Source organism: Tachysurus fulvidraco, chromosome 4, assembly GCF_022655615.1.
Source record: "Tachysurus fulvidraco isolate hzauxx_2018 chromosome 4, HZAU_PFXX_2.0, whole genome shotgun sequence".
NCBI lineage: Eukaryota > Metazoa > Chordata > Actinopteri > Siluriformes > Bagridae > Tachysurus > Tachysurus fulvidraco.
Window position 1 is genome coordinate 18,150,681 of NC_062521.1, and position 20,999 is coordinate 18,171,679.

General features: G+C 37.7%; 1 protein-coding gene and 1 long non-coding RNA gene across 2 annotated transcripts; one reads left to right on the forward strand and one right to left on the reverse strand.

Moving 5' to 3' along the window:
• Positions 1-88: 88 nt before the first annotated feature.
• Positions 89-16,389, reverse strand: inpp5f (inositol polyphosphate-5-phosphatase F). Its single transcript, XM_027136296.2, has 20 exons — positions 16,016-16,389; positions 13,468-13,548; positions 11,723-11,859; positions 10,219-10,347; positions 9,784-9,951; positions 9,235-9,291; positions 8,938-9,139; positions 8,627-8,806; positions 8,324-8,391; positions 7,969-8,093; positions 7,707-7,784; positions 7,215-7,335; positions 6,941-7,069; positions 6,259-6,376; positions 5,967-6,165; positions 5,179-5,250; positions 5,021-5,094; positions 4,761-4,889; positions 4,525-4,612; positions 89-4,428 (listed from the first exon to the last, which is right to left on the reverse strand). Exons 1-20 carry the CDS (start codon positions 16,110-16,112, stop codon positions 3,297-3,299), a joined length of 3,384 nt encoding a protein of 1,127 aa, XP_026992097.2. The 5' UTR covers positions 16,113-16,389; the 3' UTR covers positions 89-3,296.
• Positions 15,745-20,688, forward strand: LOC113636287. The gene is made up of 3 exons (XR_007140415.1): positions 15,745-15,892; positions 15,992-16,454; positions 16,814-20,688. It is a non-coding gene; the product is annotated as an uncharacterized LOC113636287 (long non-coding RNA).
• Positions 20,689-20,999: the final 311 nt, after the last annotated feature.

A 20,999-nucleotide genomic window follows, 5' to 3' on the forward strand; every position in this document is an offset into this window, starting at 1 on the left:
CCTTACCTTTATGCCATGAGGACAGAATACTTGAATGTTTTTATAAATAATATGTTTTGACATTAGCTGCTATAAAGTACTTCAAGACCAGTTTGCTTTAAATGATTTACTTAAAAAGCCTCCCAAATAAGACAAACAATATTTTAAAATACAGCAGTTTTACACAAGTGTTATCAAATACAGGGGGTTAAGAGTGAATAACCATTAAACATTATAAATAGGCTGTTATACAATGCAATACAATTCTGGGGACAGAATGAAAATAGTCATTGTCACACAAACACAGGATGATGCTGAAGGTGTTTAAATGATTATCGCTTAAGATTTTAAAAAAAAAAAAGAAAAAAAAAAGTAATTCAGTTATATGACAAAATGGTAATGGCAAATTATACATAGAGTCCAAAGCACTTTGTAAAAGTATGGTCCTGTCAGGACGTATTGTGAATGGAAACGAGGAAGGTGCATTTGTTTATGCATAGAAAATGGAACACCAGGAATGTATACTTGCAGAGAACTGTTCTTTGAATAGCTTTACATTTATGTACCACCGCCATGTACTAATATTTTAAATGATTAGAATTGCATTCTAGATAAATTCAAGTCCAGTGCATGCTATCTCAAATTCTTAAGAAACAATTAATCAACCTATGAACAAATCCCATCTACCAACATACATCAAATCTGTATTATAACCAGCATGTTTATGTTAAGACAGTCGGAATGATGCTACAGTTATTGTTGAAATGCATTTTCTGGCTTGATGCTGATACCTAATTTGCATCTCAAAACATACAGTAATTAAAAACAGCATATGTATTTGTGAAGAACGTAACCATTAATCAAACGAAACCAAATAATGCAGTTCATAAAAGACTCATCCATCCTCCCTCAGGCTTGAGATGACCATGTATTATATGAACATGAGTTATATAACTCTCTCCTACACGGATCGAAAAACCGTTTTGAAGACCCTCAGGGCTACCAGAGCCAAGCAGGGTCACACTTGATCCTCAGATCTGAGGGGTGGGGTCAGATAGAAAGATATTCAATACCTCATGAGTTTAAAAAAAAAAAAAAAAAAAAACGTGCCAAGATTTGGGTTCCTTGGACCAGTCATCATCCATCTTTATACCACCAGACAAACTCGACAAAAATGATCTTGCCGCATTAATCTAATGAGTCTAATGTGTGTAAATAGCTAGAGATTTTATGCACATAATCCAAACAGGTTCGTTATATAAAATGTGTTAAAAAATATTCTATATCGATATTATTTAGGTTTGTATTTTATTATTTATTAGGTTTAGATTAAACCCATACAAGTCAAAAATAAAAACTTCCACCAGTAGAAATACATTTTAAGCTTGCAGAGCAGGTAGAATGTAATGCACCTTTTACATATACAATATATGTACTTTACTTGGCTCTGATTAGTGTCAGAAAACCTTATTGTTTCTTTTGTCTAGAGAGTTAGAGAAATCACTACTAAAAGAGATGAGATTTATTTAGAATAAATAGATCCATGGTTACATGAATTATTTCTTCTCTTTTTTCTTTTTGCTGGAGTGTCCCTTTAAATTTATATACATGTACATAATTGATGTCATTAACTGCATTAATTAAATTCAAATTCCCCAGAAAAAAAATGCAGGATAAAATGTGGAGCATTTCAGGTAGGGTTAACTCAAACAGTACTGAACAGCTGCTTTATAATCATTACATGTGTGCTAATGGTCATACATCAAGCCTGAGAACGAGCATGTTATTGATGTGACAAAACCACAAATGATTACACTCAAGATGCAGCAAAATAACCTTAATACAAGTGAATAATGATATTAAATATAGTCATACCTGTCAAAAATACCTGCACCTAATAATATGATAAGACTTGATATAAATATGAGTGCAAAAAGCATTTTACAGTGTTTTATGTTTGGCCTGGGACCTTTACACCTGACCTGCATCAAATAAAAGCTTAAAGCAGGTAAAGACATGTATGTAATCATATATACACATATTTGTACTCATTTATCCTTATACACAAATAACTGAAGTTTGAAATGTTTATTTATTATGTTTGAATATCAAAATATATTTGTCAAGCAATTAGTTGATGCAGGTTCATCCGGTAAATAAACCGTTCTGTTTGAATAAAACTTTTTAAACGAGTATAATTTAACAAACTGACCACTATCATTATCCGACAGCATTTCTGGTGAAAAAACCTAAGCAGGTTACTTGCATAATCTAGAAAATAATTTTAAATACATTTTCCCCACAAGATTAAAGGTACTATAAGTAATTTGCTTATGCATCTTGTTTCCAAGTTGTAGCATCTTCAGCAGCATAAGAAATAAAATCAGCATTTCATGTATTTTGCACAATATACATTAAAATCCAGAGGATGATGAAGAGAAGGCAGTCTTCCCCCTGAGTCTGCGCATTTCTTCTAATGTTTTTGCTTCTTACTTATTTACTACCAATAATTTAACATTCAAGTTTTGATGGATCTTCTACTTATTGTACCTTTACAACGTCTCAAACTGAACAGCTAAAAAAACAAAAATTAAATGAAATGTTAGTAAGAACTACAAACTGCCCATCAAGTGACTTTCCTATAATTACAACTGGTACATTTTATGTAAATATATGTATTTTATCTAAATATATGAATTGGAATTCCCTAATTTTGAAGACTCAGAATATTTTACTGGACACTATTTTACCGAAGCTTATAAAGCAGAAGTTCCTTCTGGTCCTACATTGTTATATTTCTATTGACATGTAACACAACAAATGTATTTCTTTAACTATATGGAGCTTTGTTTACATTTCTCCTTTTCTAATGTCTAATACTGAGCTGCCCATCAAATAGATATTAGAGCCTGACTTAGTTTTCTGTTTTAATGACACATTTCAGCTAAAGCTACAACAACAGATGCAAAGAAGAGAACTGCACAGCAGGTGTTACACGTGACTAAACTAGATCTGGACTCTTGACATGCAATCAAATTTGCCTGCCCCAATCTACCTAAAATTTCTCAACATGCAATACCAGCAATGAATTAATGTTAAGGATTTTACTTGGAATAAGGGCACAGTCAGTTTCAGCTTAGGTATACTATATATACACTACACAACACTGGCTGTAAACATCAGTTACATTAACTGGACCAGAAATATGGGATTAATTGTCTATACACATTTTTGTGCAAACTTATGCTACTGCTACTGTGCTAGACACATTCTGCACTAAAAATGCATCTGTATGAGGCCAAATAAACGTTTATATGTTATATCTGAATGATCCTAGTCTGGCACTGTGTAAACATAGCTCGCAATTCGTTTTGTTGTGTTTCATTAACAGCATCAGGCTCTGGACTTTTTTGAACTTTCGCCACAGCAAAATTTATACCTTGAGTAAGTCCGGCCTGCGTCATGCTAGCCACTTGCACTACAGAGCTCTTAATCTTAGCAAAGGGGGAGACCACACGGCTTCCATTACTGTCTGCTGGAGAAGGTCCTAGACTCCCTTCCACGACGGAGCCAAGGCTTTTTTGGGAGCTACATGATGCGGCAGAACCTGGAGGCTGAACAGTGAGGAGTTTTCCTCCTGAGGCGGAAGGATCTACATCAAGCTGAGATGGACGTGGAATTTGCTGCTGCTGGGGTTTTGAGGTTTCTGGCTTTGAGCCTGAAGCTGGAGGAGCCTTGAGACCCTCAGATACTTGTGGGTTTGGTGGCAGGGCTGGGCGTTCTTCGAACACTTCTACTGGTTTGGTCTGGGCATCCTGGACAAACTGGTGGCAGTAAGCATCGATTGGTGTTCCAAAGTCAATCAAGATGGCCTCCTCTGCTTCTGAGGCTGTGCCAGGGGACTGAGAGTTTGGTTCAACAGACAAGCTATCCCCTAACTTGTTCTCACAACTTGTGACACGGATAATAGAGGGCACAGCGATTTCAACACTTCCAATAGACTGGGATCGGCTGGAAAGTCGAGGTGCAGATGCTACAATTCCACAACTGGGAAGAACATAGTCAACATTCTCCAGGGAACCTGAGCAAGGCTGCTCATCTGAGTTATAGGAGTCAGAGTCATCCGAGATCTCTAGATCTGACCGGTCATTACAAAGGTCTTTCATAGCTCCAGGGCCTGGATTGCCATCAGAAGTCTCCAAACTGCTGTCTGATTTCCAAAGGTTTACCCTCATGTTGGGCTTTAAGAAGTTTACTTTCATCTCTAGTCTGCCTAAAGGCTTGAAGTTTCCAATGTTTACATTAGTTTTTGTCTGCTTTACTTTCTGATTTAAGGATGAGAATTTGTTCATGAAGAAACTTTTGCCCTGAGCTAAGCCTGAGCCAAGTATTGGCTCAGTGGCTTTTCCCTGTATACCATGGATGTCCTCATGAGGTTTGCTGTGCTTCCTTGAAAAAAAGTCACAAGTAAAACATATAAGAAAGTCTACGTCGGAAAACACTGGTGCTACTGCTGGTGTTACCACAGAATTATTGTCTTTTTACCTTTCTAATTTCTTCTCAATGACTTGCAAGTCAAGACCCATTGCTTGTTTAGTTATGCGGAGCATCTCTGCTATACACTGCAGGGTGTCTGAAATGTAAACCAAATGGCAAATACATCTGAAAACTAAACACTTATTGCAAACACACATTCATGGCACATGCACACATTTTATACATTTATAATAATTTGCATTAGTTCTAGACTATAATGTTTCATCTAAAAAATGGTCTTGTACCTTTTCCATCATCTTCTGGGTTCCTCGTGACGGCTCTCAGAGTGTGGAAATAGCCACTAGTCTCCCCATTTTTATAATGCAGTCGCATGCAGGAGTATTTGGGTTTGCCAAAGAGAGTGGGCTCAGGGCCTAAAGCCAAATATTAGGACATCAGATAAACCAATTATAGATCATGCCATGATAAAAGCATGCCAGTCAGAGTGGCCTGTGCTGCACAATTTATAAAAAAACATCAAATAGATTTTCCTGTAAACACCTACCTATTTCAATTTTTTCCAAGCCTTCTAAACCCAGACGCTGGTACTGGTTAACTTTATCTGTCTCCTCATCATAGCTGAAAAGAGGCAGAAGAGAGATGAGACTTTTTGGCTAAAAACTGTGGCAAAATATCAATCATTAGGAAAATGTAAACACTTACTAAGCAACATAATATGCGCAGTTGGACAGCAGTAACAGAACGTCCACATCTTTGTGTGTGGCATCAATCAAACTATTGGGAAACAGCAAAAAAGACAGTCAAGTCAAAAAATTGTTTGGATTTCCCTCCATAAAACCTACACCAATTATGCATAAAAATGGAAACCATTCATATCCAGTGTCAAAAATATTCACAACTCGCAGTGTAATAAGAAAGAACCCATTTATAGGACCATATTTTGACCTGAGATATAGTTAACACAAACAAGTATATTCTCCAGTAAGAATCTCATGTCATAATATGGGTTAATAACATGAATAGAAGTGCCGACCAGCATTTGTTAGGCTTTTAAAATCATTAGACATTATTAGGACCAAAAGACATAAAAATTTAGAAAATGTAACTCCGCCACCCAAGGCAGTTGTTAAAATACAGGAAATACATGAGTACAAGTACCTTTTTGCCATTGCCAATAGACTGAAAAAGAGTACACAAAAGTGCATTCACGTTGACATTCAGTAAACATTTCAATTCCTTCAGGACCTGTTTTGTCCCAAATAATGCTAAATTCCACATTGTTGTTTTGGATATTATTCTGAATACAAACACCATTCACGAACATCAGTTGTGAATTTTAACACTGATTTAAAAGGGAAAAAACTGAACACTGTTTTTTTTAGATAGCTATTTTCTGGCCTCCTGGGTTTTTTTTTTCTTCAAAACAATGTAGGGCTATGAAAGAAAAAAGGCATAAGTAATATTGTGATAAATAAGAGTGCTCGATTTACCTGGGGTCACAGTTAATAAGGGCCCAGCCTCCATGGAACTTCTCATCGTCTAGCAGCAGTAGCTGCATGTACGTCTGGAGGAGGAGGCTGACCTGTTCCTGTGCTCCTCTCTGGCTCTCTTTTTCTTTCTCCTCATGCTCTTTCTCTTTGCTGAAGATAGAATACAAGTCCTCCGTCACAGGGAGCCCCATCATGAGATCTGCAGAGTAAAAAACGATGTGGAGATGTCCAGATCACTGCCAGATGTACAAATTCACATCAACCAGTTAGATAAGTGTGTTTTTATTCTCACCGATGACAGACTGTCTGTATGCATCACGGAATCGATTTAAATAGTAGCGATTGGCCGAGTTCACTCCATCTTTCATCACACCAGCTAATTTCCTTTCTCCAGTGCGTGTGAAATCACCCTACACAATAGTGTTTAAACACCAAAAAAACTTCCACAGTTAAGCTATAACACATTCATGAAGTAAAGCTCATTGCAATCAACTTGCAAATAGAAAACTGTTTGCTTCATAAATAGGACAGGCCTGAGTTATATACGAAACTTTCCACCTAAACAACATGGAACAGCTTTGATGAAATCTTAGACAAGATAAGTCTCCCAGTGGAGAGCGCATGCTTCACTTGTACAATTCTAAATTCTCCATCTCCAATCCATGCTTGCTCTCCATCTCTCCCGCCCTCACCCTTCTCCACATATCTCTGGAGAATCATGATGTTATCAGAAAGTATTCAAATATGATCATATTTCCATCGTACATCTTTTTTAAAAATCAAATTACATCACAAATACATTTATAAAGTTTAAAAATTAGTGTTTTAGGTAAAAATATTTTGTTTACTTTGACTGTATTTCTATGTTTATGCTGTATTTGAAATGATTTGCATATATAGCATTGGGATCAGATAAACACAGAGACAGTCTACAAAAACCTGGTGACTCACATCCAGTCATCCCTGTGAGTTACCTTTAAAGCTGCTGTGCCAGCGTACTGGCGGCTGATAGTGTCTCCATTGTTGGCCCACATCATCTGGTAGATCCTGTAACATTTGAGGGGAAGCAGCTGTTCCGGGGGCATCACCCCCAGTTTCTTCAACTAGAACGGAAACAAAATACTCTTACGAACATGTAAAGAGCAGCATGGTTCAGGAGAATCACTGGTACAACACTGAAGGATAGGTATGACTTTCAGTGTAGCACTGGACACAGTTATACCACCATAACAAAATAGTTTTACATACCTGCTTTTCCATGACCACCCGCGCAATGGCCGCTTGAACTACATTAGTCCTGTCCAGGCAGTCCATGCAGTTAATTCGAAATATGCCATCTTGTGTACATATGACTCCTGCTTGGTCCACCCTAAAGGAGATGCATAATCAGCACTCTAGTTCATCAGGAGAAATATTGATTTATACACACGATTCTGTATAATTCTGATCCCTTTCTGCTTCCTTTAGCTATTTAGGATGGGATCTATAATAGTACTTGACTTGAGACAACAAATAGCATTTGATATACAGTGTGCTACACTGTCACAAAACGGTTTAAATTCAGTTTAACTGGACACACATGTTCAACAAGTTCATCAATACTGCAAACAGAAAAATGAACATTAACTATGTATAAAAAACATTTTATTTCCTTTCATACATGTTCTACATAGGCAATGAAAAAAAACAAAACTATTTCAATTCCATAGGCACTTTAAAAGGTTAAAAATGTATACTGACCATCCCCATCGCATGTCTGTGATGATTTCAGAGATAGCGTCTGTGAGTGTTTGGACATTCTCAAACTTCATGCCTCGGCTGAAAAATGATCCCAAATTCCTTTACTCGATTAACTAAACACATTTTTTCAAATAATCCCAATCTAGTCCATGCTGCTACAATACATTCATAAAATAATACATTGCCCTGCCTTTAAAAAAACATGTTTTTCCACTGCTGCTTAGAATAAAGTAGAAAAGCAATAAGTAATATGTATTCTCACCAGTGCTCATGAAAGTCGAATGAGACATACGTTAAGTTGGGGTTGTTAAAGAGCAGCACCTGTTTAATGTATGCATCACCAATCAACTTCTCACGACCATTTTGGTCGACCAGATTGATCACGACCTGGCGAAAGAAATAGAATTTATATCATATCAGTATTATATCATATATTCTGTATGTGTATATATATATATATATATATAAAAACATTTCATAGGTTCACTGTGAATACACAGTGTGAATAATACAGTGAGAACTGTAAACTGTGTGTAATTTCACGTCAGCTGCATTATTTCTCTCCTTTGATTTTGCTAAAGGTATATTCATCCCTTCTCCTCTTTCTGACACCTTACCAGTTTTTTATAAATTTTAACTTGCTCCTCAAAGTGCAAAGCGAAATAGGGAACGGTTTCTTTTTCTCCTGGAAAACAATTGGAAATAAAAACAAGAAATGTTTCTCAGATGAAGTGTTTAGTGTAACAGGGCTAATGCAATTAATCAAGGATTTAAAAAAAAAAAAAAAAAAAAAAAAAGTTTCTACCAACATAAGTTTTATGTTTACATTTTATTTACCTGCTACTAATTTATTTACTATGAATTTCACACTAGGCTTTATTGTTTCATGGTAGCCTGATAACTGAACATCCATACCATACCTTTCTCTAGACGTGGTCTGGGATTGTAGCGGTACCCAGCTTGGCTCCAAAACACTGGGACAGAGCCTCGTATCTGCACAAATGACAGCGTGTGATTATGCACGTGGATCAGCTGCTCTGTCTCCACATAGTTGGCCACATGTCCTTCTTCATCCACCCCCCTCCGTTTGTAGCGCATGCCTTGAACAAGAAAGCTCAGGTTACACACGATCACCTTATAGTCCTTACAGATCGGAAGTGTTAGGAGCACCAGATCTGAGCCAGAAGTTTCATTTCACATTTAAATGTTACACTTTAAATATGTGTTTTACCAGCACGGTGACGGCTGCGTCTGGAAATGAGAGCCACTGTAAAGCGTGGGTGAATGTCGTCCACACAGGTGGGTTGCTCGTGCAGTGGTGTCTCTGGGCTGCTTTTTTCCTCATCTGAGCCCTCGTTGTAGTTCACCACCAGTTCCTCTACCTGCACAAAGCCTTGGATTATGGGAACCACCCAAAAGTCCACCTCAGGAACCTGTAATAGTGCATTCAATGTTTAGCCTTTAGATTTTGTTGCACTGCAAAGGTGTATTCTAACTATGGTGTACATTTAAATGTGCTATTTTGCACCTGTAGGTTAACTAGGTCCTGTAGCATGTGTTTATTCCAGAAGAATCGGTCATCAACCTGTAGAAATGCAATTATTGCATTACTTATATCACAGGAGCAGTTTAAACAGTTATCCAGCAGCACAGTGCACAGAATCATGCAAATACAGGTCAAGAGGTTCATTTAGTGTTTACATGAAACATAAAAATGGGGAAAAGCTGTGATCTCTATGGGAATGGTTGTTGGTTCCAGATGGGCTGGTTTGAGAAACCAGGGGAGGGGGGGGGAATAAATGAATAATAAACCACCCGGTCTTTTTCAAGTCTTCAATTATGTCTGGTGGGTGAGTTAAACTGGTAATACTAACCTTTAGTGTTAAATGTTACATACACTGACTACAGACTCACAGGAAATAAAGGAAATACAAAGATAAAACATGGAAGCTCTTATCTCACTTGTACATATAGTACTTTGAATGTGGAAAATCTAGCACTATTTCAGTGTATTTATGAGTGTATGGTGTGTAATGTGGAACATCCTGGCATTGTCCGGGACAAAAAGGCCACTCACCCGTTTCCATAGGGGCAGATCAGACTTGCCTGAGGCTCCCTGTCTTTGTACAGTATTCGTAAGATCATAAGTGAGGCTGTAGTAAAAGGAATCGGAGTCCATGAATATCTTATACAGCTCATCAAGCAGTCTCTTCTCCAAACGCTCCTTTTCTTTATTCTCTTTGACCTGAAAACATAAGCACATAAATTGCTTAAAGTTAAATAAAAATAGAAATAAACACGGGTTGTACAATAGGTTTGTGGCCTGGTTAATGCAATATTGTTACTATTGTTAAACAAGAAGACAAGGAGGTCAACTGGATGAGTGGCTAAAATGAAATATCTCTATTTGTTCACACGTTTCAAAATGTGCAGTTCGGAGGCAAACAGACAGAAATACAATATTGCTTCAAATTAATGGTATTTTTGAATGAATCCAAAAGCAATATTTAACCTTTTTCTTGATGGGAACAGCAACATTGGACTTGATTTGACTCAGAGTCTTCATCAGGAACTTGGAATCATCTGGAGACTGAGTAATTTTCTCGGGTTTGTTGATCCCAAAGTGGTGTTTCTTACAAAGCTTTAAAAGTTAAAGAAACAAAATATCAAACCACATTTACATGATATTAACAAGACAGGATGTGTGGCAGCCTGAAAAATCATTTATTAACATGGTCCAAAAGCTTGCTCACATAATGATCTATAAAATATAATACTAATAATAAACAAACAAACAAACAAACAAACAAAAATAAATAAAATACATTTTTATTTGAACAAAATTTGAACAAAATGCATCCCCGTCTCATGACCTGAGGCGAACTTCAACACCATTTATTCAGGAGCATCATGGATATTTTTTCAGCCAGTCTGACCACAAAATTTTCATTCTATGTCCAGTTAGCTATGGCACTATTTAAAAGACTAACTACTCAAGATCAACAGGGACATTGTGTGTGTCATGGTGTGAGGAAATCCTCTAGCAAGCAAGGTTTTAGACATCTTTAGGAAACTGAATATTTTTCTTGCATTTTTGGTAAACTGGCTCATGATATTTGCAAGTAGAAGCCGAGGTAAAGTTTAGCTACATCAATGAAAGTAACCTAAATAAAATGGTTCAAATGTCCATGACATTTTGATAAAATATATTTGTTTTATTAAAGATTTATGGTTAATTAGATTGCTAGCTCTTTAGCAGAATTTCTCCACAGTGACATAGGATATATATTCCTAGACAACCACACAGTATATTTTTTGTCTCAAGGATTCTATAGGGAGCACAACAATACTTCTACCCTACTAACAAATCCATGTACATTGATTACAAGCAAAGGAAATCTGATCTAAAGCTTTCAGACTAACTATATAAAGTTCTGAGGCAAACTATAGATTCTCACATGGATACAAATACACACATACTAGATATCCAGGGGAATGACTAGGCTTGCTACACCACGGAATAATCATTCTGTGGATTGTAGTTGAAGAAAAACTGCTGACAGAATGATTACCGATTCCAAGTCATAGACAGCTTCACTTACGTGAGCAAACCATCTTTTTCAATCCGAGACGCTCCCCTGAGAGACTGACACCTTAGAAACATCTTGCTTCCTCGGGATGACCTTTGAGACACACACTCACCACCTCCCATCCTCTAAATAACCAAGCTGATATAGACTCAATGCTATTTCACTTAGGAGCCTTCAAATGCCTTCTAATCTGTGCATAATAAAGAAGAAGTGCTCACTATAAATAGGCAATGACACAGGAGTCTACTGAGCTCTCACTGAGTCTTAAATTCTACCAACATGTACAGAGAAAAGGAACAATTAAACATAAAAACCAAAATATGATATACTTTCAAAAATATAAGAAACAAATAGAGAAAATGTTCTGCTTGTAATATGGCTTTATTCTTTTAGATTTTTGGAAAGAAACTTGAGACTACTCCTCACCTCTAATTCCAGATCCTGGGGTTCATCATCTGAGAGTGGGATAACAGTTATTTTTGTAATCTTGTACACCTTGTGTTCTCCCGGCATTAAACCCACAAGTGCTTTCTGGCGAATCAGAATCAGGCCCAGAGGAAAATCTGCAGGGGAAAGGAAAGGAGTGTGTCATGCTTAAGGAGTTCCTTACATTCCACACCCTGTAACGACATCTTTCCCTGTTACAGAGAGGAATTGCTGGCCAACGCTGATGAGTCACCCTTGTGAGAAATGATCTCAGTGAAAGCGACGACTGAACAGGCTCTTCAACAGGATGTGGATTAGTCAAGACTTTAGGAGACAAGTAAGGAATAAAACATGATGGTATGTGCTAGATAGTATGTGCTTGAAGTTAAAGGATCCACTTCACCTTGCGCTGTAACAAAGCCCAGACACAGAAGACGTCTACCATTAATGTTAAATAAATGCCTCCAAGCTTCATCATATCCGTGACTATTTACAATTGCTTTATTGTTAAGCATGTGGAGCGTCTAGCTTACAATCCCCTGTGAATGAGTTGTTATTTCATAAACAATAAGGTATTATAGTGGGCACATTCATACAAACCTGGAGCTACTGTCAGAACTGCTTCACTAAACAAATCAACACCTCTAACAGGGCTATGGTCTAATGAACAGTAACTGTGTCCAGAAAGAGAAATAAAGTGATCAGTAACCAGTTTAATAGGATAAATACTTCACCTGGACTAGGTTAGTGAATTCTGAATACAACTGCTGCGTGAATTTGATCTTTCATTATATGTCTCCTCTGAAAGTTTGATGCATATTTTAAGTGGAACTGAGAACAGAGCATGCTGTTAAGCTCAGAATGCAGAACCTAGAAGTGAGGATTTGTGAATAGTGATCAGAGTCATGCAGAGGAAGGTCAAATACATATTTCTTAGTTAGGACTCTGTAAATGAGTCCAGGTGGTGTGTTTCTCCTGGGAAAAAAGTGGTAATGGATTGCTTTGTTTCTCTTTCGTAGACAAAGACTAATAATTGTGTACAGAAAGTTCTGATTGAGCACTGAATTGGTGGAAGGATTACTCCTTCTCTAAATATCTTCAGTCTCAAAATCCTCTTTCAGTTTACTCTTATTATTTTTCCTACTTATTTTCACCTAGCAAAGTAACCTCCCCAAACCAGTAGGATCCTTTTCAGAAACCCCAGAAACTTTTCATTTCACACAAACAATTTTCAGCAGGGACACCTTTCACAATTAAAACATTTTCTGTGGACCAGAGACAACTGAGGTGTTGCTTTTCTGTCTGAATGTTTCTAATTGTTCTCTACATGCCTTATAGAATAAACAAAAAAAATACCTACAGTTATTATCTAACTATTGAGTTAGATCAATTTACAAGAGCAAAGAAAAATGTTCAAATCATTGGCATGACACACAATTGGAGATCCAACAATGTGTGTGTGTTTTTTTTTTAAAACATACTGTAGTTCTAGCTAAATGCCACCAAGTTCCACCTTCTCTAAATTCACTATTTGGTTCTGCTTTGTCTCTAGACTGAAATGATCTAACCACTAAATAGAGTATCTAATTTTACATAATGGCCACAGTGCATGCTATGCAAACAACACAAAACAGGAACTTATCCAAGAATTGTGCAGTTTTCAATCAGGATCGTATCGAGCCCCATTGAAAGTGTACCAACTTTATTTCCACTTTCCCTTCCTGAAACGGCACTATTTATCTTACCAGCATGAAGTTGAATTTTTCCAATAACGCCCTCCACCAGTCCCAAACATATTGGATTCCAAGCTAGTAGCAAGTCAGTTGCTGAAACAGAGAAAAGAATAACCAGCAAATGTTAGTAAAGATACAAATAAAAAAACAATCTCTGTTAATCCAATTTTCAGCATGTGTATAGTTTTATTAACAGGAATATTTAAAATTGACCACATAAATGTATGATTTGAAGCTAAGCAATTGAAGTTCTTATTAGTGACTTACTTTCGGGAGCTATTGTAGTGTACCTTTCACTGAACAAACGCTTTATCGATACCACATTTCATGTGTAAATGCTTCTGCATAAAATTTATGAATATATTAGTTTGTATCCAGCTTGTTAAATGACAGACTATTCCTATTCTCGGACATAATCCTAGAAATCAATGTCTATTGTATACCTGCATATAAAATCAAGAATTCTTTCAAACGAGCTGGTGTCAGTGATCCACGCAAACAGTGGAAACCCTTTTCCAATTAAATAATGAAACAGTGCTGCAACCCTAACCAGCTCAGCTTGGCTGCACACACAGTGTAAAGGCCAGAGGGCCCAGAGTCGACTCGTTCACATCCTAACATGGCTTTGGCACTAGGTCTCCATACCAGTCATGAACAATTGAATGCACTAACAAATACAACCATGCAAACTCTAATGATACTGTCCTCCCAGTAATTCTAAATATAAAAATGCAAATTATTCCTGTTTGTTAACCCGTGGGTTCAATTTAAATATCAGGACAGAGGACATCCTGAACATTTGAATAATTTATTCATGGAATTTAAACATTACTTGCTGCAACACAATATTAAAACTACACATAAGTGCAAAGTCAACATTGAGGACTTGAATAAATGAATTGCTGATGTAACAAATAAAACTATCTTTAACACCATTAGACAGTTATGTTTTCAGCATTCAAACATATGGATTAGCCAATAGCTTTAAAAGCTGTAGGTGAAACAGAAGTAACAGATATATGACCATCTAGGACTTCAGGCCAAGAAAATACTTTCTGTTCAGTTTTGAGGTACTCAAAACTTCAAGGATGTTCCATGCAACGAGCATGCAAACACCATAAACACATGGCAGAGGTGGGAATTGAACCCTAGAGGTGCAAGGCAAAAGTGCTATCCACTAAGCCACTGTGCCTCCCACGTAACACAGATGACACTCTCAGATCAATGAACACTGACTGACTGTGTAACACTTACTGGAAATGACAGTCCAAAATCTGTATCATCTTTAACCTTTCTTTGTTTTGTATTTGTGCCACTGCTATAATATGAGCACCGTTACATGGGTTAACTACAGTAATCAGAATAAACCTGATCTTAATCAATGACTCACTTCGTCTATATGACACTGAAAGATGTTCACCATTATTCGTGACATCTCAAACTCTGTAAACTTCGGACAAACCACTAACGCCACATTGAGACCTCAGAGGTTCATGCCTCATCTTTCTGACCCACTTAGATCTGTAAACTTTTTACCCACTAAAAATTGCAGACCTATTTTTCTTTCTACAGATTTTAATAATGAGCAAGCCTAAAGTGAGAGAGGCCAAGAAAACATCCCTGTTACGACACATGAGAAAAAACTTGCAGAGAAATCCAGACTCTGGAAGCCATCCGCTTCTGGGTGACACCAGATAGTGAGATATATACATCAGTATAAAAACAGTGTTGTGTTGCAAGGACGTACAGGATGAACATACTGTGAACAAAAGTCCTGGGATTATCACATTACGTCTTTATGATTATAAGAGCAGTTCTTAGGTCCAAGTCTACACCATCCAGAGATTATCAAGCTCCAAATGAAAAGATGCAGCTGTCTTGTGTGTGTGTGACCTGGCAAATATCTTCATCTGTCTCCTGTGCTCTGTTGCATCTCTTACATTTTATCAGGCTGCCTTCAACATATCCTACATATTCTACATTCACAAATCCATATGTTGTGACAAAATATGAAAGTAAACACGCATTCTGTGTGCCTGGGTTCAACTATTCAAGTCTTTATCACGGTCTTTTGGATGTCAGACGACTTGAAATTAATAGATTGTATCATCTCTTCCGTTCGTGAAAAGTAGGGCAGACGTGTTGTTTTTTTGGCACCTCTGTTCGGCGCGCAAACCCCGCCTCCTGTTCAACTATTGGGTGAAACCTAAAACAATCGAATTAAACTCTTCAACTAATGGACGCTTCGAGGAGTGTTAGCCAATCCTAGCACAGAAGGCGGGACATACCTGAATACGCGTAGGAAAAAAATTAAAATTAAAATAAAAACACCTACAGATTTTCATAAATGACGGCACAAAATACTAGCTACTTAGTCATTGTTGGACTGGCTTAACAGTATGCCAGAAGAGCAAGTGAATGTTTATATATATAAGTTGTAAGTTGTCTATATATATTTTTATTGTCTAACTTTTAATCTTGATAAAGAAATAAGAGATAAATGTACTGAATTCATCGACACATTAATTATAAACAGCAGATCAGCACTGAATGAACTCACCGGGTCTTACAGACATGGAGCCATCCTTCCTGCTGCACCACAGAGCGTTGTCTCCACTCTGGAGAATGTAGTGGTCTTTCGCCTGAAACAGCTCCATATCGACGTCAAGTCAGGGTGAAAAACATGCAGCTAATGAACAGTGGACGTTTCCAGAGACGCCGGACAGCACACATCAAAGCAGCCGCCTCAGGTAGTTAGCCGGTTAGCTAAACCGCTCTAGTCCTGATTATTGACAGTTTAAACTATCCGGCAGAGACTGTAATAAACCTTAACATCGCGTCAGTTTAACTTGTTATAACAGCTATTAATCTCTCTTCCTAAGCTATCGACTAAGTTATTTGAACAATACTAGTCAAACGGGATGGACGTCTAATCTGTGATATTCCCCCCCTTGAATGAAGAGCACAGCTACGGAGCGGCATACGGTTGAGGTTGCCAGGTCTGTTAAAACCCCCACAGAGAACAACGTTTAAATACGGATATTAAATACGCTTAGAAAAGTACGGCATCGTTAGTGTCGTTGGACAAAATATTGCTAAGCACATGTTTAGCAGCCTGTATTCTCGCTGTTGAAATTTAGAAGGCGAATATAAATAAGATCACGGTATATGTTCAGTAAACAGCTTCATCCAGAACACCTTCCAGTGTTAAAAAATGGTACCTCAAAAAAAAAGTAAACCATCTCATTCAGGTTTAATAAGAAAATATTATTAATGCATTCTAAGGAATCTTAGGTAAAGATTATTATCGAGGATGTGGCAACACCGTAGGGGAGTGCCTGTGTCCGTCTTCCTACAGGAACGACGTCACGTGACCGCATCCGTCGTTTCAAGGAAAAAAACGAAGCATAACACCACAACAGGCCTGTTCATGATTCATCACCATCACTGCTACTGCTGCTGCTGCCGCCTATAAACGGGATTTCTGGATTCCTTTGTTTGATGTGGTGAAATATTTTGTTCCATAGACTGTAGTCAGTGATCAACTATTATTATTTTTTACTTTCTAACTAAAATAATATCAGAATCTAGTTACATTATTATATATACCACATTGTAGAAATTGTAAGTTTGCAAAATTCCAGGAAAATTCATGGCTGAAAACTTTCCATGGTCATTAAATGAATGGGATTAACTCAAAAATCTCTTACAAATCACGGAGAATTTAAAACTACATTAAAATCTGAATTAAAACAAGTTTAATTAACATTTTTTTAATGTAATTTTTATCATGGACACATTCTACCACTTCAGTTGCAAATCAGCAATTCAGCAGATTCACAAATGGATTTATTAAACTTGAAACAAAAAAACAAACAAACACGAATTAAAATTATGATTAAATTGTGTTGCTCAGTTGCATGACCAGGGGTGCCAAAACATTCACCTCTGTGGAAAGGTGTGTAATGCATGTGTCATGTTGGAGTTAGTTGTTTGTAAATAGTGGTAGAAATCTGGGCTTTTTGGAGAATTGTTACTCGTAATTCCCACATGGAGGTCATCCAAACAGGTTAGTCAGTGTTACTTTATTAGACCAGGATGAACTACAAATAGGACTAATTGTGTTTGACCAATCAGTGATCAGAAGCCTTTTTAGCCCCTCCCACATGTTTGGATTAAGTATTGGTGCGTAATTACAGTACGGATCATTATACCGTGGAAACACTCAGGAAAAAAATAAGGGCTGTGTATTATGTGATGGACCAGTACAAACACGTTAAATGTTTCAGATTAGTGATGAATATGTGACCAGAAGCACTGGCCAATCACAACAGTTCAAAAGAATTACATCTGAGGTCAGGTTAAAAAAAAAGGATTAAAAATATTTCATTTGTCCAAACTTTTGACCGGATTATTGTTTAAACTATGTTATCGTTTGTTTTAGCAAAGATGCTGTTGAGGAGTATTTATTCAGCTAGCCTTTTTCTATTCATTTGCATCAATTGTACAATTTCAAAATATTCCAATTTAACTAATAATATCATTGCACTGCATGTGTTTTTACAAGATTTTTTCCAATCTTCTTCTATAGAACTATGTCACACACACCATCTAATGTGTGGATACATTTCACCTCAGCCAGTGTTGTCAAATGTCTTTTTTTTTTTTTTTTTTTTTAAATCTGTATTAGATTGCATGCATGTCAACTTGTATGCAAACAAAATGTTTATATTTATGATGTTTAGATTTCTCATCACTGCTGGGGACTTTAATCATGCAGATTTACCCACAAGGGGCAATAATACATTAGACATGGTATACACAAACAGCAAAGGAGCATACAAAGCGCCCCCCTCCCTCACCTCGCACTCTCTGACCACATCAGCATCATGCTCAGACCTGTGTACACACCGAAGGTGAGATTCACCTGACCAACCAAGAAAGAAGTATGTTTGTGGCCATAGGGGGAGCAGTCCAATGTTTTGACACAACAGACTGGGACGTACGCAAGGAAGCAGCAACTTACAATAAACACACTGCTTACACCTCAAAGTGCACTGATGATGTCACAGACAGTAAAACCATCACTATTTGGGCAAACCAGAAGCCATAACTGACAGGAGAAGTGCACAAGCTTCTGAGGGCTAGGGACGCAGCCTTTAGAGCCGGTGATACTGCAGGCCTAACAACAGCAAGAGCCAACTATTCCTATGAAATCAGGAAAGCAAAACAACAACACAGCAATTAAAAATCTGGACATTTCAGCAACACCAGTGACACATAGAGTCTCTGGCAAGGCATTCAATCTCTAACAGACTATAAAACCCTACCCTACCAGTCACAGATCTACTTAAAAGACTCAATGTATTATTTGGCCGATTTGAAACCCAAAACAACACACAGGCACAGAAGATCACACCTTTCCCACAAGAAAGGGCTGTTTGTCTGACCCCAGTCAGGGTGAAAAAGATCCATCTGACCATCATCCCTTGCAAGACAGCCAGACAACGTACCTGGTCGGGTTCCAATGGTCTGTGCTAAACAACTCAAGGATGTACCAATTGACATCTCTAACATCTCGCTGAGTCAAACAGTTGTCCCAAGTGTTTCAAGGCCACCACAATAATTCCAGTCCCAGAAAGCTGCACCCATCCAGCTACCTGCCCATTGCACTGACCTCCATCATTATAAAGTGTTTCAAGCGACTGGTCTTGCAGCCCTTAAAATTCATTCTTCCTCTTGCTCATGACCCATTCCAGTTTGCATAAAGAAATAACAGGTCCACGGAGGATGCCAACTCAGCCACCAAAATAAGATATGTGCGAATGTTTTTCTTGGATTTTAGTTCAGCATTTAACACAATCATTCCCCAGCAGCTAATAAACAAACTGAGATGCCTGGGACACAATTCCTTTCTCTGTAACTGGGTGCTGGACTTCTTATCAAAGAGACCACAAAATGTACAGGTCTGTGGAAAAACATCTAAGATCGCCATGCTAAGCACAGGAGCACAACAAGGGTGTGTGCTCAGCCTGCTTCTCTTCACCCTGTTGACTCTTGATTGTGTACCCAGTTACAGTACCAACCACATTGTCAAGTTTGCAGACGACATGACTGTAGTGGGCTTTATCATCAATAACGATGAGGCCAACTACAGGACAGAGGTGACCCAACAGGTCCAGTGGTGTAACGACAATAATCTCTTTCTCAACTTGGGGAAGACCAAAGAAATTGTCATTGACTTCAGAAGAGGACCTTCACAGCACCCCCACTAACCATCAATGGTGCCGCAGTGGAGAGGGTGAGCAGCACCAAGTTCTTAAGTGTGCATATCTCTCAGGACCTCTCCTTGAAGACACACACCACTTCGCTGGCTAAGAAAGCTCAGTCACACCTCTACTTCCTCCGCAAACTGAGCAAAGCACGAGTCCGACCTCCCATCATCTGCTCCTTCTACCAAAACACCATTGAGTGCATCCTCACCAGCTGCATCACTGTGTGGTACACCGGCTGCACTGCCTCTTCTTAAAAGACTCTGTAACGCATAGTGATTGCAGCTAGCAAGATCATTGGTGTGTCTTTGTCCTCAGTAATGGACATCTTCCACAACCGCCTCACTAGCAGCTCTATCAGGATTGTTGTGATAGCTCACACCAGTCAAACCTCTACTTCAGCCTTCAGGAAGAAGGTACCTGAGGCTGCAGGCCCGCTACACAATACTTTCAAACAGCTTCATCCATAAGGCTGTGAGGAACTCTGAACTCTGTCCATTACCTCCCCTTCTCCCACCTACGTCTGAACTTTAAAAATCTACAGCTCACCCCACACTTCTTCATTGTAAATAAGACACTTTATACTCTCTGCAGAACTCGGCACACATGGACCTGTTTACAAACACCAATTAAAAAAAGTTACATGTAAAAATTCTTCAAATCTGACACTGTGGCACTTTTACACATTACAGTCTTTTTGCAATACTGTCGTATTGCTGCTATCTGTCTTGCACCTTACAAATGCCTTTATACTCTATTAAATAATTATATACTTTATAATTGTTGACACATATTTGGACGTTTAATTGTATATTAACTAATTCACTGTTTACGTTTACTCCGATGTATATTCATTCAGATTTACGAGATATTTGTCGAGAGATGTCGAATTGCTGATATTCTTATACAGAATATGGGAAAACATGTTATGAGGTAGTCCTTTTTATTGATGGGTGGGGTATATTGTGCATAGAAACAAATTGGCTAAATAAGCAAATAATTGAAGTTTTAGCTTGAGAGCCTGTTTCTGTATGGTATTATAATTACCCAACATTATATCTAAAGCAAGTACTCTAATATTCTAATTTCATTTCCAATTATATTAGATCATTTTTATTTTCTTTGGAATGTGCTTTCTAGTTAAAAATTATACAGATGAAGTATATTTACACATGCATTTTATTGCAGTCATTCTGACTATTTTTTTTTTTTAATTTGGTAGCATTCATATATGACAACTTACTTGGCAATCAATTGTAACAGTATGCTGCT